This window comes from Rattus norvegicus, chromosome 7 (genome assembly GCF_036323735.1).
Source record: "Rattus norvegicus strain BN/NHsdMcwi chromosome 7, GRCr8, whole genome shotgun sequence".
In the NCBI taxonomy this organism is placed as follows: Eukaryota; Metazoa; Chordata; class Mammalia; order Rodentia; family Muridae; genus Rattus; species Rattus norvegicus.
In genome coordinates this window covers 18485818-18511517 of record NC_086025.1, presented here as the reverse complement: position 1 = coordinate 18511517, position 25700 = coordinate 18485818, and the positions used below count along the sequence as shown (strand labels likewise).

General features: G+C 44.8%; 2 protein-coding genes across 7 annotated transcripts in view; both read right to left on the bottom strand.

Annotated features, from left to right (window-relative positions):
• LOC134479845 (putative sperm motility kinase W) overlaps nt 1-25700 on the bottom strand; it is a 665424-nt gene that overhangs the window by 320117 nt on the left and 319607 nt on the right. The window lies entirely within an intron of this gene.
• LOC134479844 (igE-binding protein-like) lies at nt 6057-14987 on the bottom strand. The gene is made up of 2 exons (XM_063264536.1): nt 10057-14987; nt 6057-9233 (listed from the first exon to the last, which is right to left on the bottom strand). Exon 1 carries the CDS (start codon nt 14985-14987, stop codon nt 13431-13433), a length of 1557 nt encoding a protein of 518 aa, XP_063120606.1. The 3' UTR covers nt 6057-9233; nt 10057-13430.

The following is a 25700-nucleotide window of genomic DNA, read 5'->3' as shown; positions in this document are numbered from 1 at the left end:
CCCTCTCCGTTCCCTCTCCATCCTCCTCTCCCTTCCTCTTCTTTTCTCCTTCCCTGTCTCATTGCTGCTGCTTCCTTAAACAAGATAGATCATTCCTCTCCCCACAGGTCACACTTTGACATTCACCATGAAGCCCTCAGTCAGAATTCATTATTGGTGACTTTTGTCTTCTATAATATCAAATGTACTTTGCAAACAACACCATACCAAATGACTATGCTAATGAGAAAACAAACAAAATGTAAACAAATATTCTCAGGGTTTGGTTCTTATGGGTGGATTGATGTCAATGTGCAGATGAGGGCAGGCACAAGATAAGGCAAGGCCTGTGATTGGGCAGTGAAAAAGTAAGGAGGGCACAAAGATTTGAAGAGAGGAGAGAGAGAAAGGAGAAGAACCAAGATGGAGGAGGAGAAAGACAACCCAGATCTGTGTGGCCTTAAAGGGCCACAGGTAGCAAGTTGGGTTGAGATGCTTTGTTGATTAAGATGCCATGTGACCTGCTGGAGCCGGCACTAGTGTGGGTTGAGAGTTTTGTTTTTGTTTTTTTTTTTTTTTTAATATTTACCGCTACACTTATGCTAAGTATCTAGTCAGGAATCTTATAAAAACTGCAGAAATTATATTTGAATTTAACAGTCATAACACAGATCTTTAACTGTTGTTTAAATAGTCTTTAAGTGTTACCATTGATTTAGAATTGGCTTAGTAATGAGGCATATAAGCCTCAAATAAGTATAATTTAAATCTAAGTGTAATTTTCTCTCAAGAAGGCCAGGTCTCTACCCAGAACCTCTGTGTCCCGTGCCATGGTGACAGGCATCTGGTGCTGCTCTCCTACAACACAGCTCAGGGGCAAAATCCTAAGATCTCCTCAGCATTCCTATCAACTGGAGAGTCTAAGAATGCACTCTCTGCTTTAAAGACACTTATCCCAACTTGCTTCTAGTACTTCTGTTTATATCTTATTGGGCAGAACCAAATCAGATAGGATTCTGGGAAATGTAGTTTCTACTGGAGGCAGCCATGTCCCTGTCTAGAATCTGAGAGTTTTGTTGCTAAGGTTGGTTGAGATAACAGGTAGTAGAGACAAATCGGATTTGGTCATACTTTGAGATAAAATGTGAACTCACTGTCAATGAAGTCTTGACCAACCAGATATAGCTTGCTCTCCTGCTTCCTAAAGGGGTTTGATGTTGCTTCTAACCTTTGTTTTGTTTACCTTTTCTCTCAGGTGGAGGACTCCATCCCACCTTTGCACATGCACTTACTGCTGGGATTAAGGAACCCTGCAGTAGATGCTCTGTCACCATGAATATCTTCATATCTAATATCTAATATCGCTAATACTTCTGCTTTGTAGCATCTATGACCATTGAAAGTGCGAGTTATTTACCTTCTGGTTCATCTTTATCTTTAAGCCTCTAAGTCCTATGAATCAGGGGCTTGGTTTGGTTCATGCCTGTATTCCCAGCATTATACTAATTAGTTTCTTATTAATTTGTCCCTACTCCATGGGAAAACTCACGGTTTATTTGATTAAACAAAACTAAAATGATCTGCCTAGAAACAATTTTAAAGTCTCCCATAGCTGATCCAGCAACTCCTCTATTCTTCTCCAGCCTCTGTGGACCACAGCAATGTATTCAGAAGCTCGTGACCTCACATAGGAGGTTTCAGACAATTCCTTACAGCTCCTTCATCTGTTCACCGATTTGTAATTGAAAAAAAGTTCAAAAAATTCTTATGGAATCAACTAATGAGCTTTCAGATAGAACGACTTCATGGAATGACACAGTCTAGTTTTCTCAATGTCACTGAATGAAAGTTTCACTTCACATTCAAAGTCTTCCTCAAATGCCCTGGTTTCGTCCCCTGCCTTGGTAGGGACAGCATGCCCCCTGAGCATTTGCCCTGTCCTGGACAGCCAGAGGCTTGCCGTGGCCGAGGACCAGTGTACTATCTGCCAGTCTATGCTGACCCAGCCAAAAAAACTGAGGAAGAGGGCACCTCATGGAAGCTGTTGTACTCTGGGTGGTGCTGTGTTCCAAAAGCTGCTTTAGACACATGTGTGCAGCAGAAACCTTGTTTTTACCCCTAAAGTGGCATGTCAAAAAAAAATCAGGTACTTCTGCTTCTGAATTGGCAGAGGATTTATTTTATGCATAATTTTCCATGTTTCTTGGGAAGAAAAGAATGCACCTCTTTTATAAGTGCTTCATTCCTTTCCACCAATGTGAACCATCTTGAGATCTCTGCAGGATAGAAACCAAACCAAATGGGCACTGTGGGTTGCCCAGGGGCAGGGCATGGGAGTGGGGTCAGAAGAAGAGAAATCTGTCTGTCAATCCTCTCCCCCTCTCCCCTTTTCACCCACAAAGGCAAAAGACTCTTTCACTAGGGGCTCCACAGATCCAATCCATCCCTGCTAGGTGAGCCTTTCCTAGAAACAAGCACAAAAGGGATCTATCAGCAAAGCAAGCACTGAGGGAGTGAGATGGGCTACCAAGAGAGGAGAGGAAAAAAATCAATAATGAAAAGGAGCATTTCAGTATAATTTAATCTTCTGTTTCAATAAAGGCATTTATTACCATATAAATGTAGCAAAGAGCCTGGGCTAATATGAAAAATGAGTTTTATGAGGTAATTATGATACAAAAATTATATTCAATGAGAAAGTGACCCAAAAAAACTTTAGAAAGTTTACTATGTAGGTAGGGAGAGAAGAAAATACATTTCTATTCAGATTCAAATTTTAATTTTTTAATATATGTTTGGGTTTAAGCTCTTTTTGCCCCCCACATTTTCGGGGGAGAAATATCATTTGATTTTCTTATGGGAGTATTCTGGATGGAGAGTAGAGAGGGGATGGGAGGTGGTCCCTCCTAGGGCCCCAACAATAGATTTGCTTTCACTCTGTGGGATCCCCTTCCCCCTTTCTGAACCCAACCCCCAGGAGAGTAAGCAGAGCCAAACAAAGGAAGGGATTAAACAGAAAAGAAGTGTGGGACTAAAAACTGAGGGTCTTAGAGTTTCCTTCTTTCCCCTTCTCTGAGCAATTGGCAGTTAGTAGGGAAAAGTCAGGTCTAACAGGCCTCGAGAAACCCTCAGAGGTGTGAGATGTAAAGAAATAGATTTTTTTAACCATTTTTTCTGTAGATGAGAGGATAAACTGAGGGATTTAAAAGAAGAGAATACTACAAAATAATTGAAATTTATTTCATATAATCCTAGAGAAAGAAAAAGAATTACTAGTTACTTAGTAGAGGATAGTCAGAGAGCTTAAAGTTTAGTAGCATTATGGGCCCCTGAGCGAAGTAGAATGGAGAAAAGTATGGGGGAATAAAAGAATAGAGGCCAGTGGCTAAGCTGCCCTAACCCTGAGGACAGGGCTAGGGCAGGCTGTTAACTAGGGTTGGGAGCTTCCAGTCTGCTGGGGTTGATTCTGAGAATCCTTAGGTTTAAGTACAGGACAAGTACATGAGAGCTCTGTCCCAGGGCATTTGCAAGGGTCATCTGAATCTCGGTGATTCAGGACCGAGAGCTTGACCATCTAAAAGGAAACCTCTATTCATACTGTCCAAGACACCAAAGACAGCCTCTCCCAGGTTACCCTGACAAAGTCCTTGAAGTCACCTTGGTTCACCTTGCTACAAGGTTCAAGAGCCAGGTACTCAGATACTCTGCCTTTATCTCCACAAGAGGTTTCTCACTTTGGAACATGGAGTTCCCAAGTCAGGGTTTCTCTGTGTAGCCCTGACTATCCTGGAATTCCCTCAGTACACCAGGCTGGCAAGTAACTCATGGATCCACCTGCCTATGTTGCTGGAAGTAAAGGTGTGCACCTCCACCACAAGGCTTCCTCAAGGCATTTGCAATCATTCAACTACCAAATGTGGAGAGTCTAGTGACCATCCCCAGGCACCAGGCACAGGGATAGCAGCTAATGGGAAGCAGGCCCAGTAGCCCAAGCGAACAAAGTTCAGAGGGGCAGGAGGAATACATGTAGACACTCTACACAGCAGGGTGATGTGATGGGCCCCTGAGCCCTGTAGAATGGAGAAAAGTATGGGGGAATAAAAGAGTAGAGGCCAGTGACTAAGCTGCTCTAACCCGGAGGATACCATAGCAATCTCTCCTAAGGTATTCAGAGCAAAGGATTCCTTGGCCCCTAGCACCTAAAATAGACAGCATGGACAGCCATAACCCCGTGGGTGTGAGGGACGTGGGAAGGGAATCAGCCATGTTTGGATTCTTTTCAGAGTTAAATCCTAATGGCTCCATATTCTGTGTGCAGGCCCTAGCCTATTGACCTCCACAGTTGAACAGTGAAGAGGCAGGAAGGACTGAGGCTGCAGTTGACCTGGCCCATGGTGAAGTCCTGCACTGGATAACAGTCACTGAGAATACCTTGGGAAGGAATATGAAGGTGTCCTGAGGAGGCAGATCTAGGAGTGCACTTTTCCTTTCTAGAAGGCTGTCAACAAAACTGAAACAGGACTCTGGAGACATTCCTGTCTCCTATGATTTAGATGATGGAAACTAAGTGTACCAAATAATGAAGCTTCACTAAGAGTCTGGACAGAAGGTAGCTTCTGTACCAGGTGTCACTAAACCAGTCACAGAATGCAGGGGAAACAACATCAGGCCTTTGGCATCAGGCTCTAGAGAGTACTGCTGTAAGGTCTAGTGAAAGAATGCTGACATAGGTGAACTGTCCTACCGTCCAGAAATTACAGCTATGACAGAGACATTTATAGTAACCAAAGTTTTGATTAATGCACAGCTCCATGCCCCTGAGAATGTGATACCTCAGTCCAAAGGAGGGCAGACCTGGCTGAATTGGACAGTGCCCAGAATCTCCTGTGTGGAAGGCAATATGCAAGCACAGACCTAGGACAGTCACAGTGACCTCAGAGGATTAAGAAAAGAAAGCACAATCCTCAGTACAGCTGGATCAAGATACATCCAGGTGCAAGGAAGACATTTAGGATGTCTGTTCTGTGAATATAAATTTGATCCTGGCAACTTGGTAGTCCTTAATAAAACTAAAATTCTGTCTTCTTTGGCCCTCTCCAAGTTTGCAGAACTGCCTTTGATCCTGGTCCATGCATGGGTCATAAAAATCCACCCTTCCTTGAGGCAGAGACTTGCAACCAGACCCTGAAGATGAGTGAAACCTCCTGGCGGCTGTGATGCTGGTGGTATCCTAAGTCTGCTGGGCCTATAGAGGGAGGGAGGAGTATCTCAAGGAATGAGAGGAAGGTGGCTTTTGCCTCCAAACAATGTGGTGAGAATCTGTCACCTCTAAAAAGAAATAGGTGCCCCATCATGAGTTCCAATATAGGAATCTCCCTCAGGACAACAATTAACCATCAAGGCAGGATGCTCCCCTTTTGGAAGAAGACAGACAGAAAGACTTTCAACATCCTCTGAGGTTTCTCCTGCAACTTTCCAAAAGTCCTTCCCAGAAAGGGATAGGGCAATGTCCCTGAAGAAATGAGGGAGCACTGACTTAGGGTCAGACCTCCAGTTCATCATATGTTTCACAGCAAAAATTCATTCATTCATTCATTGAGTCAGTTAGTCATTCCCTCCCTCTTCACTGAAAAAATGTGGCTAGAATGTCCCTAGTTTCTCCTACCCATGAACCAGTTTTCCAAATAACACAGTTTGTGGTTCCTGCCTACAATAGCAGAATACTTTGAATTTAGGTCTTCGACCTCCATTCCCAATGTCATGGCAGTCACAGAAACATTGGCAGACTGCTGCCTCCCAGAGCACCCAACTGCCATGCAGTATGTTTACCTATTCTGCACTTGGGTGGTCATGGATTCGTTTCTTTTGTTGGGATCCCTATTCTGCAGTTGTGCATTGTTTCTCCTAATCAACTCCAAAATCCAGATGATCCTGTTTAAGTGAGCCATAGACTTCATTAAATCCACTGGTGCCACGGACTACTCAGACGGAGGATACCACTGTGGGAAAAGGAGGGCTCTGGTACTCAGGAAGGCACAGGTTTGGCGCAATGACAGACAGACACAACACACTCAGGGTGATTTGAATCTGCTGTGATTTTACTAAATTTCTGCTTTGTGGTTATATACAATGCTTGAACAGGAGCTAATTTTTGGCCCCTTGCCAGGGTACAGTCAAACCATAACAAAGAAAAAGTTTAACAGTTTAAATGAAGTTCAGAACAGAAAGCAAGACAGGAAATAAACTTTCCTGAGAATCGGACTGGTGCCAGACGGTGGTCATAAACCTCATTTACCTCCATCTCTAAATATCATCTCTCGGATAACAACAGGACAGCCAGCTGTAAGGAATCTTTATTCTTTTACTCTCTCTTAGCCAAAATTTATGTAATCGTCTTTTTAAAGATAGGATAATTCCTTTTGATAATAGGCAAGCAGGGGGATGTGATCTGGCCAAGTGTTCTATAAAATTTAAAGAATAATATAATACTCTCTTTCCATCAATATTAACCCATCTATCACCTTCATCATATGTCCCTGTGTAGGGCAATGGCTCTGCAGCGGTCCTGTATCTACTCAGGCTGTTTTTACCTGGAGGAGGGACCCACCACCTTCCTCTAATTAAATAATGTTTTCTTCCATGTAACCACTTGATAGGAATTCCTAAATGTATGGATTTTTTTATAATTGACGGGACTCTCCCCTCTAATTGCTAGTGCCTTGATTCTTTCACTATCTAGGAGGTCTGGATTATCCACAGTTCATTCTTCCTGTTGTAAGTTATTGATCACATCTCTTAGAGTTTCATTCTGATTCTACTTAATTTTTACTAGTGCTTTCAAAAGAGGCATGGTCCGTAAAGCCCAAATCAGGTCTCGATGTTCCCGTTAGTAGAAAAAGGAATAAAGGGGCCTGTATCTAAGTCCGGATCGTACCTGTTCAAATCAGTAGGCAGAAAGTCGAGAGGAAGTGGCCAAGTGTCTCCAGGAGACCAGGTTCCGAGGAACACATATCTATGTCCTGCTGACCACGATTGTTTCATGTCAGACAGGGTCCACTGGAGCTGGCCCAGCACTATTTCATGTGGGCTTTGCTTCCCAGGTGAGCAATCGTTTCTCATGGGTGAATTGAGACCCATTCCCTGCACGTGTGGCTGTATATATCCAGGCAACTACACCAGATCCCCTCACATAAGCTTTCTGTTCTTTGCCTTCCCAACTAAGCTGCTTGATTCATGAGTGCAGCTTCCAAAATTGAACAGAATTAGTTTCTGGTACTGTATAACAAGGAGGCAAGTCTCATTACCTTGTATGACACCTGAGATTTAGAGCCAGACCTAAGCACATGAAGTCAACTTTAAAGAGTGCAGACACGTGACTCTTTGTCCAGCCCACGTGGTGTTCTTAAGAAAGCACCATCCAGATCTACAAAAGGTTATCGTAGGGAAGAAACAGTCATTATTCTACAGGACTAGAGGGCACAGTTCACAGGAGTGGGTAGAAGTAGGGAGGAGACCCAGAATATAGAGGGATAGACAGAGCTGTCCCGCAGAGTAGAGTTCACCTTCCGTGCTCTTACTCAAAGTGGGCAGAAATCCTGGCAATAAACAGAACCCTATAGCCTTCAACCTTCCCATTAGATCTCAGATTCCTTGTTTATTCTTTCTGAAGAATAAACAAGGGTATAGCAGGAACACTCATATTCTCTAGGTCACAAGGCCATAGTAGGAAATGAAGAGCTGTATAGGCAAAAATACATTGAAAAGAATTTAGTCACCAAGAGCATGCACTATGTATGGCTTCTGTGTATGTAACCCTCAACAGCAGTGCCCGTGCTGATCAGTGCACAAGATGCTGGCCCAGCCTAAAGGAAATAGAAAATCAAAATCTGCATGGGTTTGCACAGGGCTGATACTGCTTTTGTCTTCAAGGGAACTAACAGGTTATGAGCCAGACTGGCTGGGAGTGCGGAGTTCCAATGCATCCTTGCTTGAAGGGTTTATGTCCTTCTCTGTGTATAAACGGGCCAACAAGTGCATGGGTGTCGCGCGCCCAATGTCCCGCCAGCAAGAACGACGCGCGGCAACAGGATTCTTCTGCGAGCAAGCCTTTACTGTGTTACAGCTCTTCTCAGTGTTACAGCTCTTCTCAGTGTTACAGCTCTTCTTAGTGTTACAGCTCTTCTTAGTGTTACAGCTCTTCTCAGTGTTACAGCTCTTCTTAGTGTTACAGCTCTTCTCAGTGTTACAGCTCTTCTCAGTGTTACAGCTCTTCTTAGTGTTACAGCTCTTCTCAGTGTTACAGCTCTTCTCAGTGTTACAGCTCTTCTTAGTGTTACAGCTCTTCTCAGTGTTACAGCTCTTCTGAACAGGGACCCCGAGCAGCAAAATCGCTCGGCTTATATAGACAACAGTATGCTAATTATCTCTCAGGGATTGGTGGGGCTTGGATCACCCCACTACTTGTCCTCCAGGAATTGGCGGAGAATGAATCACCTCATTAGCATATTAACGGTCAACTAACACCTGGTGCATAAACCGCACATGTGCAGTACCGCTGTTCACCACTAGAGGGAGCCCTAGCAAGGGGACAAGCCTGCACATGCGCAGTAAGTCGTTTATATCCAGACAAGGCTGGATGTCGGCGCCATCTTTGTTTCGCCGCGCCGCTCTCTACATCTCCCCCTTTTTTGTTTAATAAAATGACTGGTCTAGATCTGGGTGTCACGTCAATCTTGTCATTGCTCCTGTCTTAGGTCGTTCTCATCCAAACTCGGCCTTACCCGTCATAGAGTTACCCTATCGCCACCGGGCCCCGTGTCTTAGGTTGGTCCGAGTTCGAGGAAAGTTGCCCGTCCCTGGATACAATGACTCCACATGACTGTGACAAAAATGATCTAGGGCGAACTCTTGATCTTTCAAAGAGGCCAGCCATATGTTGGGAGAAGTACCCTTTTTAATGGTGGTCATAGCCTGGTAAACAACCATTTTGTGTCTGGCATGTTCTCTTTTTTAAACAGCCAATAAGCCAGAGACCTACTCCGCATCCCAGGAGGACAATAGCTCCCCAGGACAAACATGCCCACCCACTCCTTAACAAGGGAGAAAGCATTGGTAATCCATGAGGTAAAGTCTTCAACTGTGATGGGGTCCAGCCTAGTGCTGTTGAGGACAGCAATCTGCATCAGCAATTGTCTTGATAGTTGCTCTGCTTTCATGGACCAGTTTCCTTTCAGATAATTCGAGATTTCTTTGTTCTGTTGAAAATTCTGAGAAAAGTTAGCTCGCAAAAGAATAATGCATAAACCTCGAAGGGAGGAAACACAAGACAGCTGTGTCATATGATACAGTGCTTCAATTGTTCTTGAACTAAATCTATCCTTTGATTGGCTAATAGAAGGCCAGATGCCAAATGGGTATTAAATTCTTCTTGTATCTCTAGCGCCACTGCAGTTCTGATTGACAGTCTCAGTCGTCTGTATTTGATTGGTCATAGCGATTGCAGCTGTGGTAGCTGCGGCAGCAGACAGCACAATGGCTGACATTATGGCTGCGATAATTCCAAAATCTCTTTTGGCTCTCAGCAAAGTAAGAATAGGAAAGCTATCTGGGTTTGCCTCCACTGGGATTGGCACAAAGGAGGGAATCTTAACCATCACTGCGGTGTCATTGGTGCCATCCCAGCATTCAGCTAAATAGCAGACTACATCAGAGCTATTACAATTTAAAGCACCACTGCTTACATTAGTGCTTATCAGAAAAAGGTGATCTAGCACATACTGAAGTACTAGTGGCAGTATTATTTACCAAGAGGTTATTATATTGAATATTAATCAACCTGGTATCACCTTTTTCTGGTAGCTGAAACAATATACATCACGAAGTTCTCTCCCATCAACCTAGCAAAGGGGGTCAGGGATGTATATAACCCTTGCTCATTGGACAGCACCCATTGAAACCAAGGCCAGAGATTATGCTTGTCAGTCTTATTCTCAAAACAGTAGAATTGCTATGAACTGGCATGGGTACTGGCCAGGATCTGGCAATAGCCCACAGGGTGAGCGAATTAACCTGTATTACCATTCCCAGTAGTAATAGTAGGGTTCGTAGTCTCATCTTCAGGAAGAGCAGAAGGCAATTTTCGAGTCAAACGCTCAGGTACCCAAATTGGATTTTCTTGATTCTGCGGAAAAACACAAATCGCTCCCCTGGATCGTATTAAAATAGGATCCGGGCCTTTCCATTCTCCAGTGAGTACATCCTTCCACTTCACCTGATCCTTGGGTGGAATAGGCCACTGCCCATGGCGTTCTGCCGCCGAATAGTCATGGGCGTCTCAATTTAAGAAATTTAAAGTAAGAAGTGCAGTGGAGATGGCAACCTTGGGGGTTGGCGGCACCTCACCAATTCCCCCTTTTTGTTTATTTAAATAAGCCTTTAATGTGCGATGGGCACGTTCAATGATTCCTTGGCCTTGAGGATTATAAGGAAGTCCTGTCAGGTGTGCAACACCCATCTGATTGCAGAAATGTTTAAACTTTTCTGAAGTATAAGCAGGGCCATTGTCGGTCTTGAGCAGCCTAGGAAGACCCCAAGCACTCCAAGCCTCAAGACAGTGGGCAATGACGTGAGAGGCCTTTTCCCCAGACAAGGGAGAAGCAACTATGACCCCGGAGCATGTATCGATGGAAACATGCACATACTTTAATTTTCCAAAGGCGGGGACATGGGTAACATCCATCTGCCAAACCTGCAGGGGTCGAAGGCCACAGGGATTAATGCCCACATGTGGGGTGGTAATAAACGCACTGCAATTACCGCAGCGAAGCACTATTTTTCTGGCCTCTGCTCTAGATATAGGAAAACGTCTGCGTAAGGTCTCAGCAGTAACATGAAATAAGGAATGGAACTGGGTGGCAGCTTCCACAGGAGTCAGCACAGCAAACGTAGTGGCTCTAGTAGCCAAATCGGCCAGGTTATTCCCATGAGACATTGGGCCAGGCAACCCTGAATGAGCCCTTATATGGGTGATGAAAAAAGGGGAATGCCGAGATAGTAACTCCTGCTGGATCTCCAGAAACATAGAAGCCACTGTACTAGTGGTTCTAATCATTCCCGCAACTTCTAAAGATTTAACTGAATTAACCACATAGGAGGAATCTGAAACAATATTTAATGGACTAGGGAACACTCGGAGCACTTCCAATACAATCTGACACTCAACTAATTGAGGGGAATTAGGGGTAAATTGCTTAGTTACCACTTTACCGTCATGCACATAAGTACCCAAACCAGTTTTCGATCCATCCGTATAAACAATATCCCCTGCCTGAAGGGGTTCCATGCTGGTAACCCGGGGAAACACAAGGGGATGACATTTTGCAAAGGTCAAAATGGGGTGCCTGGGGTAGTGATTATCAAACACCCCTGAAAAGATGCACACAAGTATTGCCCAGTCATCATTTGTAGCAGCCAGCACTTGGAGCTGTTCTGCAGTATAGGGTATAACAATTTTTATTGGATGTTTACCAAAATGAGTTACAGCTACTTTTAGTCCTCTCATGGCCAATCTTGCCACCGCTGAGGGGTACCACTCTATGGTTTTAGCTGGAGAGGCTTGTGGGTGAATCCAAAGTAAGGGGCCATTCTGCCATAACACCGCAGTGGGTAATTTAGCAGTTTGCAAAACACATAGCTCAAAAGGTTCATCAGGTTGTATCCTTACTAATTGAGCCTCAGAAAGAGTCTTCTCCACCTTTTGGAGGGCCTCTACAGCCTCCATAGACAGGGATCGCGGGGATGTTAATTGCGGATCCCCTTCCAATATATCAAACAAAGGTTTTAACTCAGCAGTAGATATTTTCAGGAATGGCCGTAGCCAATTAATATCTCCCAAAAGTTTTTGAAAATCATTTAAGGTTTGTAGGTGATCTCACCTGATTTCAATTTTTTGTGGAGTAATAACTTCTGGATGTACAACGGCTCCTAAAAACTTGCCCATCAGCGATCTCTGAACCTTTTCAGTAGCTATAGTTAGCCCAAACTGTTGGAAATGTTTTATTAAGTCAGCATATGCTGTCTCAAGCTCTTGAGGTTTGGATCTACAGAGGAGTATATCATCCATGTAATGAAGAATCGTTAGTGATGTATATTGCCCTCTGACAGGAGTCAGGGCCTGTTGTACATATAACTGACATATAGTGGGGCTGTTTGCCATCCCCTGGGGCAAGACTTTCCATTGATAGCGCTCATCAGGCTCCACATGATTTATTGCAGGCAGAGTAAAGGCAAACCTCTCTTTATCCTTAGGATGTAAAGGAATAGAGAAAAAGCAATCCTTAATATCTATTATAATAACCTCCCATTGCTTTGGCAAGGCAGAAAGAAGCGGAAGACCACGTTGGACTGATCCATACAATTTCATTTGTGTATTAATTGCTCTAAGATCATGCAATAGCCTCCATTTTCCTGACTTCTTTTTTATAACAAATATTGGAGTATTCCAGGGTGAGCTTGAAGGTTCCAAATGTCCTAATTGCAACTGTTCCTTTACTAATTGGTGAGCGGCCTCCAGCTTTTCAGAGGAGAGAGGCCATTGAGGAACCCATACAGCTTCTTCTGTTATCCACGGTATGGGCATAGCCCCCTCAATGGCCCCTAAGAAAAACCCAGATCGTGACGATCGGGTTTTGCAGTGGGTTGAATTGGCTCTGTAGTTCCTTGGTGATGCTTACCAATTCCTTTTCCTGGGACATACCCCATATCCCTTACCATTCTCTGTGCTGGTAGGGAATTCTCATTCATAAGTTTAAGCCCTAACTCAGCCAAAATATCTCTTCCCCATAAGTTGACAGGTAAAGGAAGAACATATGGGACGAAACTACCCTCCTGTCCTTCTGGGGCTTTCCACTTTAAGGGCCTAGAGCTAATAGTTGGACTAGCTTCATAACCTAAACCTTGTAATGAATGGGAAGATTGAGTAATGGGCCATTTTGTAGGCCACCATTTAGTGGAGATAATGCTTTTGTCTGCCCCTGTATCTAGAATTCCCTCAAATGTCTTTCCTTCAATGGTTAGGATCAGAGTAGGTCGAGCGTGTAAATCGACCATAAGATATGCTGAATCAGTGCCTGTAGAGCCGAAACCCTTCTTTCCTCTTTTTGTACTTCCCGATTTAAACTGGGCATGATAACTGGGTAAAACAAGCAATTGTGCAATCCAGTCACCTGGGGAAATGGAGAAGAGACCTCATGGGGAGGAGCACATGATCTTCAACTGGCCCTCATAATCTTGATCAATAACCCCAGGATGTACCACCAATCCTTTAAGAGTAGTAGAGGAGCATCCTAAAAGCAGCCCGACTGTATTGGGTGGTAAAGGGCCATGAAAGTCAGAGGGGATAGGCTGCACCCCCATTTGAGGGGTTACAACGATTCTGGAGGTGGCACGGAGGTCTAATCCTGCGGAACCCGGAGTGGCTCTCCTGGGGAAGTTTGATGAGCCCAGGTTACCGGGGAGCTGGTTGCCCCATATATTTGAGGGCCCTGAGGACGGGGGCCCCGTTGGAGTTTTTTTGACATATCCAAGGGTTTCCCTGTTATGTCCTTTACTGACCTGCACTCATTGGCCCAATGTTTCCCTTTCTTACACTTTGGACACAGTCCTGGGGCTTTCTTTGGATTAAAGCCAGGATTCTGATTCCTGCACTCCCTTTTCATATGACCGGGCTTTCCACATTGGAAACACGTGATGCCTCTGCTAGAGAGGCCAGGCCGCCTTTGTCCTTGTAATATAGCCGCGGCTAGACCAGTATTGGTAAGTGGTCCTCCTATTTCCCTACAGGCTTTCAGCCAAGCCTGCAGCCCCTTAGATTTCCAGGGGAGGATTGCATTGCGGCATTCTTTGGTACATTGTTCAAAAACTAACTGTTCTATTAAGGGCATGGCCTGGTCTTGGTCTCCAAAAATCCTACCAGCAGCCTCCATCATGCGGGCCACAAAATCTGAGAAAGGCTCACTTGGTCCTTGGATGACCTTGGTCAGGTTCCCGGACACCTCTCCTCTGTTAGTTAGAGCTTTCCATGCCTTGACAGCACTAATAGCAATCTGGGCATATACCTCCAAGGGGAAGGCAGTTTGATTATTGGCCCATTGCCCTTGTCCAGTTAACATGTCAAATGTCCAGGCAGGTTGTCCTGCTGCTGCATTTGCGCGTGCTTGTGCTTGGCAAGCATCGTGCCACAATGCCTTCCACTCAATATACTGTCCCATGCTAAGGAGACAGGCCTTTGTCACAGATTGCCAGTCTGCTGGAGTCATGGCAATGCTTGCTAGTCTTTCTACCTGTGACATGGTAAAATTAGCAGTAACCCCATAGACATGAACAGACTCTGCCAGTTCCTTAACTTGCTTGTGCTCTAGGGGCTGATGAGAACGAACGCCATCGTCCTCAAACACAGGAAACATTTGCCTAAGTGCTCGCTGTGTTTCAGGTGGACAGAAAGAGTACTCGCACTTCCCCTCTATATAAGGCGGGGGAGTGGAGGCCACCGAGGCATTAATAACTTTCGGTTTCTTCACAGTGGCTCTCCACCTAGGCCCATATCTTTCTTCCTCATATCTGGCTGCCTCTTCCTCTAATTCCTCCTCCTCCGACTCTGACAACTCTTGCTCAGAGTCACTACCAGTCAGTTCTAAGGCTTCTGATTCTTTTAATGGATACAAAGTATCCTCTCCGGATGACTTGTACTTCATCCTCCGGGGTATACCTATTTTTTCCTCCAGCGGCATTTCTTCCGCCTTTTGTATCTCTTTCACTTTTGTTTTAGTAACCTTTTTCTTTTTGCGCGCTCCTAATTTCTCACTCTGCTCCGTTTCTGACATGCTCTCTTGAATGTTCTGTCCTGCCTTGACTATGTCCTCACATTTTAACACAACTAGTAAGAAGACAACAGTCACTATAAAAACGAGCAACAATCCCTCCATGGCAAGACTAAATCCAAAAAGGGGCATGCCTCTCGGAGCTTGCCTTTTAATTTACCTTCTCACAGTTCTGAATCCTCTTCAGCACACTGAAGGGTCCCCTCGGCACCGGCGATGTTGGTTACCGGGTCTCGGCACCACTTGTCACTCGCCCAATGTCCCGCCAGCAAGAACGACGCGCGGCAACAGGATTCTTCTGCGAGCAAGCCTTTATTGTGTTACAGCTCTTCTTAGTGTTACAGCTCTTCTCAGTGTTACAGCTCTTCTCAGTGTTACAGCTCTTCTTAGTGTTACAGCTCTTCTCAGTGTTACAGCTCTTCTGAACAGGGACCCCGAGCAGCAAAATCGCTCGGCTTATATAGACAACAGTATGCTAATTATCTCTCAGGGATTGGTGGGGCTTGGATCACCCCACTACTTGTCCTCCAGGGATTGGCGGAGAATGAATCACCTCATTAGCATATTAACGGTCAACTAACACCTGGTGCATAAACCGCACATGTGCAGTACCGCTGTTCACCACTAGAGGGAGCCCTAGCAAGGGGACAAGCCTGCACATGCGCAGTAAGTCGTTTATATCCAGACAAGGCTGGATGTCGGCGCCATCTTTGTTTCGCCGCGCCGCTCTCTACACATGGGTGCTGAAAGATGTTTAGACAATCTTGACAATCAAATGACAGTACCTGGGGGAAACCCCAGTCCAAGACCTGTTACAGAACAGATGTTCAATAAATATGTGCAGTCATCGGACTCTTGCTCTGTCAGCCTTGACTATGCCAGTCTTTCAGAAACTTCAGAGGAGAACTAGGCCATCTTTGAGTTTGTGCATCCTGCTTGACACCTCTGACATTTATTCTCATGAATAAACATTACTTCCAAAATCCCAAGTGGAAAAAGAATGGGGCTGAAGGCTGTAAACACCTGAGTGGAAGTACGCCAGGTGTTACCCAGCTTTGTGTGACATTGAGTTTGTTATTGACACTCTGTGTCCTTCAGTCGTAGGGCTCACTCTGCTGACTCTGAGATGACCCAATGAACCTGTAGGAGACCCAGAACTAGGTGCTAATCCTCCTTTGAAAGATACTACAGGGACATCTCATTTTCTCAGGGTGGTAGTGCTTCTAAGTAGTTTTCTCTTGGTTAAGATTCATGTAGACTCACTCTTAAGAAAACATGAGTTTTCAGCCTTTGTGTCTCCTAGATCTTGTTCCTGCTCAAGCAAGCTACAGTAAGATGTCAGCCTGAATACAGTTTTAAAGTACCAAGGGCTGAATTAATTATTTCTAGATTGGGGAAAATACAAAACTAAAACGTAAGGCCAGGTTCAGAGCACCGGAAATTTCAGGACTGAAAGTTGATCTCTTACGTTTATTCCTTTATCCATTCAACAAATATTTGAGGCATTCTTAACTCTGCTTAGTGTCATTCTATCTATAGAGCTGATAATGAGTTTCATTTGAAGCTCAGTAGCAGCTGGAAATATCTTGGAGAAACTAGAAACAGTAAATGAGTCTCAGAGTAGGCACATTGGCCAGTAAGGGGAAGTTAGAGATGATGTTATTAAAGGGTCCCTGAAGCTGGATTTGTTAGGAATTTGTGCTCTGAGCAAGAGAGATTAGATTCCATCCCATGTTAGAAGTTTTAATCAAGGAGGCAACATGGGTGGACTGATTGACTAACTAGCTTTCTATTAATTTTAGTCAGGATCTCAGGCTACCATCCAACTCAAAATTCCCCTATCTCAGCCTCTGAAGTGCTGGGATTGCAGGGATATGCTTTTATGGCTGGCTGACTCTCTGTCTCAATATCTCTCTGTGTCTCTGTTTGCCTCCACTTCTCTTTGTGTGTGTGTGTGTGTGTGTGTGTGTGTGTGTGTGCATGTAACTGTCAGATCCATGATCCATGATCAATATACTGAACAGTTCCATTTATGCTCACAATATGCCTGCTATCATCCTGCCATAGTCACAAACATCTCACCTTTAACAACTGCAACCATAGATTTCATCTCTATCACAATGTTGTGTCACCACAAAATGTCATATGCACAGATATGTTTCAGTCAGTAAAGTGTGTGCTGTGCAAGCAGGAGAAACTGCATTTGGATTCCTAGCAGAACCTTACTTCTACCATCACCATGACTGCCAACATTAAAGAAAAGTTTGGAAAAGCAGTATATGTCTATAATCCCAGCATGAGACAGGGGTTGGGAGAGTGAGAGAGGTCCCTGAAGTTTACTCTCCTGTCAGTTTAGCTGAATTGGTGAATTCCAGGTGCTGTAAGAGATCACGTCTCTAACAAACACACAACTAAAACCATGAAGAGTGATGTGGTAAGTAATGTAAAAGTCAACCTGTGGGTGGCATGCACACTTGCTCACACTCACAAGTGCACACTGATACCAACACCTGTACATATAGCACAGGCATCTATGTGTGGACACAGATAGTTTTGGATTGATAGTTCCATGCTCTAAGGCATTGTAAAAGTCTGTGAGAAACTGTCAAACTATTTCCAGAGCAGCTGTGCTGCTTTCCAGTCAGTTAGCAATGCCTGAGTGTTCCAAGTGATCTCTCCACATCAGCACCTGGTAAGGCCTGCTAAGTAGTTTGGTCATTCTAATAGCTCAGGGCTCTCTCATTGTAGGGATTTGAATCCCTACAATGTGCTAGGTATGTGGAATATCTTTTTTTTCTCCTTTTTTGTTTTTATCTTTATTAACTTGAGTATTTCTTATTTACATTTCGATTGTTATTCCCTTTCTTGGTTTCTGGGCCAACATCTCCCTAACCCCTCCCTCTCCCCTTCTATATTGGTGTTCCCCTCCCAATCCTCCCCCCACTACCGCCCTCCCCCCAACAATCACATTCACTGGGGTTCAGTCTTGGCAGGACCAAGGGCTTCCCCTTCCACTGGTGTCCTTACTAGGCTATTTATCTCTACCTATGGGGTTGGAGCCCAGGGTCAGTCCATGTATAGTCTTTGGGTAGTGGCTTAGTCCCTGGAAGCTCTGGTTGGTTGGCATTGTTGTTCATATGGGGTCACGAGCACCTTCAAGCTCTTCCAGTCCTTTCTCTGATTCCTTCAACGGGGGTCCTGTTCTCAGTTCAGTGGTTTAATGATGGCATTCGCCTATGTATATGCTGTATTCTGGCTGTGTCTCTCAGGAGAGATCTACATCCGGATCCTTAAATCCTTAAAAAAAGTTTTTATTGTATATGAGTACACTAGCTTTCTTCAGATACATCAGAAGAGGGCACCAGATCCCCCTGTAGATGGTTGTGAGCCACTATGTGGTTGCTGGGATTTGAACTGAGGACCTCTGGCAGAGCAGTCAGTGCTCTCAAACTCTGAGCCATCTCTCCAGCCCGACATCATCTTAAGAAAGCATTTTCTGTGTGTGTGTGTGTGTGTGTGTGTGTGTGTGTGTGTGTGTGTGAGAGAGAGAGAGAGAGAGAGAGAGAGAGAGAGAGAGAGAGAGAGAGAGAAAGAAGAATTCAGTAGAACACCCAAGTGGAATCTGCTAAGACCCATTCATTATACCTGATGATGGTAAAAATGCATATGGAACAGAAAAAGGCAAATTAACAAAATGGTGAGCCCAGGAAACGTAGTAAATGTTCAAGCTTATGATTATTTATTGTATTATTCACTAGCAGATACTTTAAGAGTTGGACTGAGTTTCAATTCTAGAAACTTATAGTTTAGGGAGGTGGCAGCCCGCTGGCTCACACTGGTCTTGGAAACCCTTCCAATGTAAGAGTTCTCACATCTGGACTGTAACTAAGGCTGTCAGGTGAGAGAAGAGATGGAATGGTGGCTGATAGCTGCTGGTGCTTGGCTCTCTTTTCTTTTAAAGCTAAAACTAGAATTTCAAACTCATCTGAAACCTAAACAAGTGTTTGGAATTTCTGTTCTTTCCACATCACAACTGCCCTCTTGTGGATATTTTGTTCATTCAAAATAAAAGTTCATTGGCATTCATTTCAACAAGAACGACACTTTGCAGCAATGATGATGATGATGATGATATAAAAAAGAAACTGGGAAACAAAGAGAACCGAAGGAGCCCCTCCTGAAAGAGTTCCAGTATAAGTGCTCAGCTTGGCCTGCAAGTAGGCCTGCTGCAGTGTCACCCACCAACCAATATGCACTGTAGCACCTCTCCCAAGCCCTAGCAGGCGCCCCCTTCCTTTGATCCTCAGAGATGGAGAGGTAGCAGAAGATGGGCAGGCATTGGACAGGGTCCAGGCTGTGAGACTCGGAGCCACTGAGGATGCCCAACCTCAGTGAGCTGCTCAGATAGCTGTCACAGTCCAACAGCAAGCCTGGGGATCTAGGGGTTGTGCAGAACACGGGTGACTCTGACCCACAGCTCAGCAGCTGGATGTCTTAGAATAGGGTTGGGCAGCGCTGTGGCCTGTAGGGGGCTGTGCAGGAGGCCAGTGGAGGAGCCTCAGAGAGCTGTGCAGCAAGAGCAGCACTGGGGACACAGGGGACAGTGCAGGAGACCAGTGCAGTTTCATGGCAAAGAGATAAGAGCATTCAGAGATTCTTGGCGAAATTTTACTCCATCGTCTGCTGGGATAGAGCACTAAGCAGGGAGCGCAGACAATACAAGGAAGGGACAGCTTTATAACTGGATGCTTGGCTCATTAGATCCCATCCTGGTTGGATTCCCAAAGCCAAGCCTTTACCTTTAGGGAGCATTTCACAGAAAGCTACACCAAGGACAAGTCTGTTCCCAGTTCCTCCTGAGCACAGTGCCTGCCAGCACCTGACAGAACCATGTGCACTTTAGCACACAGACTCAGAAAGGGAGACCTGCCTTCCTGAGATCACACTACAGGCCAGTGACAGCCACTGGCCAGAGCTTGTCCCAGTCTAGGGCTGTTGCTTCCCTCCACCCAGAGACTTTCCCTTCACCTCCCAGACCCACTCCCTCTTCCAGATCCTTGGGCTCACCTCCTAGTTCTGAGGATCCCTCCAGGTTGAACAATGCTCAGAAGCAGGTGGCTGTTAAATAATTCATGGGGTGTGTGTAGAGCAGTTCCCATCCCAGGTGGCATGGAGAGGCCACAGCCCAGCAAAGGGGCTCTTTCATCTAAAGAACAACTCCTCCTCTTGCTCCTCCTCCCACTCTTCCCAGCCCCCTCCTAGGTCCTCCTCTGTAGTACTACTGGAACATGTGCTCTGCTTGGGAGGGAGGCAGGAGGCAAGTATGGCTTTTATAGGAAAGCAAGTGCCAACAGTGTAATGAGCTCTGCTATTTCCTCACAGAGGAGAAAGGGAGAGAGAGAGAGAGAGAGAGAGAGAGAGAGAGAGAGAGAGAGAGAATATGATAATGATTAACCCCTCTGTTCCAGCTCTCCTTCTCACTGAATCCAGAGAAACAATACACTTAACCAATGCAATGCCCGCCTCAGGCATTACATCACCACTGAGCTCCCTGATTGGCTAATAATTCCTAAAAGGCAAAATCCTATTTCTAGATGTTTAACTCTTTCCTATGTTTCAACCAAAAAACTGGTTTATACCAATGTTTTCTTAATCTGTTCTTTTTTTAAAAAATGTTTTCTCTGAAGAGCATCCTAAACATGTAGTTTATAGTCATACACTTCAAATTACCCACACTACAACCTTTAGTGTGTATGTAGGTAACGATTTTAACAGTATAAAAAACAGGGAACCCAGTGCACTCAGAATCCTTCCTTGCCAAGGGCAGTGACCTTTCTTTTTCTGAGCTTATATAATACACTCAACACTTAGTGCCTCTTTCTCATTCATGTCCTACTCTGAACAGAGGACATTATGGCTCCTCTTTCACAAAAACACTTAGCTAGGCCTCCTGGCACGGGTCTGCCATTCCAGCTACTCAGGAGTCCGAGGAAGGAGGATGGCTTGTTCAAGGTTAGCTTGATCTACAGAGTAAGCTCAAGACCAGCCTTAAGAACAGAGTGAGATCTTGTCTCAAATTAAGAAGTAAAGAGAGTGCTACAGATGGGCTCCGTGGTAGAGTACCAGCCTAACTTGAAGGAGGTTCTGGGGTCAGTCATTTTCATTGGACAAAAAGAGAACCAAAGTAATTTGCTCAAGGGCTGGGGCTCACTTTGAAGGCCAGGCTGATGTACCTTCGATTAATAGCATGTGAAGGTCTGAACTTCTTAAAAGTCAGGATTCACCAGAACTTGTTATGTAGATCAGGATGGCCTGGAACCCACAGAGATCCACCTGCCTCTGACTGTAGTGACTATGGACCTTAAACTCTGTATCCAGAATGAAGTTCAAGTTGATGAACTTCAGGCCATTTCATTTGCATTTTGCATGGTCTGCAAGAATTTAGAAAATATTGGTATAGGTAATGAGCTAGGAATGCGAGAGTCTGAGAAGAGCAGACGACAGGAAATACCAGAGGTCAGGTATACTCAGAGGCAGCCAGCTGATCTAGAAATCCTTGTCTCTCTCACGTTCACTCCATCGGCTTCTACTGCAAACCTCAGGCTCACTATCGTGTTCTCTGGGAATCTCCCTCCTACCTATAAACCTGGAGAGGTGTCTTTGCTCTGTGATTCTCAAGGGTGTATCTGGGGGATATGCTTACTTGTTTACTGGATCACCTTGGTGAGACTAAAGTTGTGTCTACACTTTCCAACCACATATGCCCAGAACAGTGCCTGCCATGTGTGAATACTCAGTTGTGGCTGACAGGAAGAATGGGGCCAGAGGGAGAGGCTGTGATGAAGTTTTAAATGGCATCATCATGCTGGCATGAGAAAGGCAGAAGGCTGGAAGCCTGGGCACACATGAGTTAACTGTCTGATCTTGGTCATATTGATTGAGGTAGGAGGTTTATTCTTGGTTTCACTGTCTGAAAAGGACCACAGTTTCTTCTTTATAGCGTAGCTATGAGTACCACTTTAAAGAATGGTCCAGCATCCTATGTTTTCCTCCATATATTTTGTCACAAGAGTTCACCTGTTTCATGATTGACATCTCAGAGCTGGCAACTGTTTCCTATATCCCAGCGTAGGCTTATATGCTCGACGACAGACCCACATCAAATGCACACTCCTCATGGATCTATGCTGCATTGGAGTAGTCCAGCCCCACACAGCCTGCTTTCCCCAGTCTCCCCACTGCCAAAACACTCACACTATCCTTCTAATCTTTAAAGAATTGACCTTACATTGTACAAAAGTAAGCACTTTAAAGATCAAGGTCGAGTGGCACTTAGCACCTTCATACTGGAGACAACCCCCACCTCTATCTAGTTCTAAGGCCTCATCGTTGCTACAAAGGAAACCATTCACCCCCTCCTGCGTATCCCTAACCTGTGACAAACTCTGTTTTCCTTCTTTTGTCTGTGGATTCACACATATGATCAGGTGGAACTGTGCAGCATCTGGCTTCTTATGCCCACGGTCTGTGTGTGTGTGTGTGCAAGCATGTAACTGCACACTCAGGACTGAATGTTCAGAGTCCACAGACTGAAGGTGGGATGGCTTTCTCCCTTCTTTTGAGACAGGCTCTTTCCCTGAGCCTGGTGTTCCCTGCTTCTGATTGGCTGCCTCACCACCAATCACATGGTCTCCACCTGCTAATGTGTGATGACAGGTGCAGGCCACCACCCTCACCATTTACATGGGAGAAGAAGATCAGACCTCAGCTCTTCATGCTGGAGCAACAGCACTGTACTCACTCAGCTCTCTCCCCAGTCCTGTGTCTGCCTTCTCTTATGCTTATGCAGACTTTGTAATGCTTACAGGGACCATTTACACTGTAGCATGTATTATAATTTCTTTAATTACTTTCACACAGGTCACTGTGTTCATGTGACACATGTCATTCATCCATTCCCCCTGTGACAGAAATCTTCCATTCATCCAACTGTAAGCCATGAGCCTGACAGTCATTCTGACCTTTCTCTTTTCTATATACCTCCAATCATGTATGGAATCAAATCCTATGTATTCTCTCCCCAAATATAGTTCAAATGCTTCCGTTCTTCTCTCTGCTTGCACAGACACCCCTATCTCACTAACTGCCTAACTTCTAGCTGATGTGTACATTTCTCTCGATGTAGCTACTGTGATATTTAGAAAACTAAAGCTCGTCAATCCATTCATCTTACTCTAGTAACTTGGCCTTTCTTTACAGAGCTTGTCTCCTAGAAACAATGCAAAACAATCAAGAAACCCATAACATGATATTATATCAGACCATTACTTGGGTGAAAACGTTTCTCTAGCTTCACTGCACTTTGAGTAAAATCTGCACTCAATATGCGTCCAAAGCCAAGAAACTTCAAGTGCATCTCCACTGGCTTGAAGTAAGCCTTGAGTGATGCTCCCACTACAGTGAGATGTGTTCCTCTGCCTCATGGTCCACAGAAAAGCTATTCCTTCTGTTTCCTGATCTTGGCTTTGCTCAGTATCATGTATCAATTTAAACATTACACACACACACACACACACACACACACACACACACACACACACAGTGTGAGAGAGTTAAGGGGGGAGAGGAATGGAGGGACGGAGGGTCGTGTGAAGGGGGATGGGGAGGGGAGATGGAGACAGAGAGGTCGCTTCTCTCATAATCCTGTGAAAAACGTCCACCGTTCATTTCATTCTTCAAGATGTATGTGCCGGGATAGGGGTACAGCTTGGGGTAGGTGCTGTGGCTAGCATGGATGAATCTCTGGTTCACTCTTCATACCATAGCCATCCTCACATACATGTAATGAAGGTGCTTAACTCTATAGGCCCCAGGGATAAACAGCTTTCGAATGTCTGGAGCCTGTGCTGTAATGAGGAAAATCAACAAACAGAAGAGAATGAAAATTAAAAGTTCTGTAAAGGAGAGGGAAAGGAAAGGAAAGGAAGGTTTCCATATGCCTCAGGATTGTCTTTTCACAGAGTCTGCACTGAACTGCAAGACACAAGAATCACACAGGGGCAAAACCCCTTTTCCTCTCCTATACGCCATATAAATCAAAGGTCCATACTTTGATATTTTCTTTTTAGAGTATTTTCTTTTATATTTTCTTAGCAGGTAGACCTGTATCTCCCTGCCTGGGACAGCCTTCCAAACAGACTGAGTGGATTAGTCAGTGGTTGCGTTAACGAGTGACTAATCAGTAAGAGCATCTCTTGAAGTATAAGACGCTGTGACTGATGTTGTCGCTCCTGTCATAGAACAGACTCGATTAGGCTTGAGAATCACTGAGATGACAAAAAATTGATAATGAAAGTGCTGTCTTCGATAAAACTTGAGAATAACTCTGCATGTTGTGGGCCAACTAGGCGAGGGTAGAGGCACCTAGAAAGCACTGGATAGGGCTCTCCAGTCGTTCGAGTTATTACTAATGGTGTCTCACATTAGAAAGCACTCAAGCCCAACATTTATTTTCAGAGGCATAAAGAGCTTGAAAGCCCAAAGAGTCTTTCTCAATCCTAATTTTCTTCCCAAAGCCGTCTAGTGACACAGAGAATCCATGCTGTGGAAAAGCATCCGTGTCCTCCCGACAAGAACCAGATGCATGTTACATCCTAAAGCCCAGCAGGCAGGAGTACTGAGTGGGCATAGCCCATAGTTGCGTCCTGACTTAGAAACTGTTTGGTTGAGGGAAAGCTTAAGTCTCACCACTCTTTGGGAGCATTCTCTACTTCCTGGCTTGTCACTGTGGCTTTCAAAACCCTCAGTAGATGGCGTGAATCCTCTTTTCCTCTGCATCATGGACTGGCATCAACCTGTGCCTGGTCCTACGGCCAGCACTCTGTACTCACTTGAACAGTAAAGCATGTTCTCAAGGACCCTTCTACACAGAAACCTTAGCACCACTTCTGTGTTCATTTCAGCTGCTGTGATAAAATAACGCAAAGCAACTTAGGTAAGAAAGGGTTCATTTAAGTTCACAAGTTCAGGCTATAGTTCATAGTTTACGGGTATGTCAAGGTGGCAGGAACTTGAGGGAACAAGGCAGAGAAAGAATAATCCCATGCCTACTGTCCAGCTCACTTCTTCCATACTTACACCACCCAGGACTCCAGAGAAGAGCACTGGTAACCATGAGCTAGGTCTTCCCCTGAATCAACTTATAAAGAAATGCAATGTCTGACAGATTTACTGACACGATAATCTGATCTAGACAACCAATCCCTCATTGCGATGTTATTCCTTGGTAATTCTAGGTTGAGGAAAATTAACAATTTAAAATTAATTAGGTCAGTGTCTCTGACATTTTAGCTAAGGAATCTTGCTTGTGACAATTAGGTACAGTAATCTCTTAATAAAAAAACAACATACACAGAGAGAGAACGTTGGGGAGAGAGAGAGAGAGAGAGAGAGAGAGAGAGAGAGAGAGAGAGAGACAGATCTCACAAGGCCAATAATGTCTTTAAGGCAAACAGATGAAGTGATTTCTGCTCTAACGTCCCATGAGCCTCTATATTGCTGCTATACCAGTCTCTTTATGGCAACCCCAACAGTACCCACAGGGCCCTGGGAGACAGAACAATAAGCCCAGGTAAGGCAGAAGTTCTCACAGGGACCGGGCCTCAGAAAGTGAGCACAGCTGCTCTATGAAACTCCACAAGGGCTTTCCCTGATGACAAGATAGAGGTCACAGTTTCCAATACAATGACAGGAAAGTCTAGAAGCAAGCATCACCCGGCAGCATCTCCCTGCCTGAATCCATGCCCAGAAGCCAGGGTTACTGGGCTCTGGCCAGACAGTCAGCCT

Coding starts and splice junctions, on each gene's coding strand:
- LOC134479844 (XM_063264536.1), bottom strand. CDS start 14,987: ATGCCCCTTTTTGGATTTAGTCTTGCCATGGAGGGATTGTTGCTCGTT.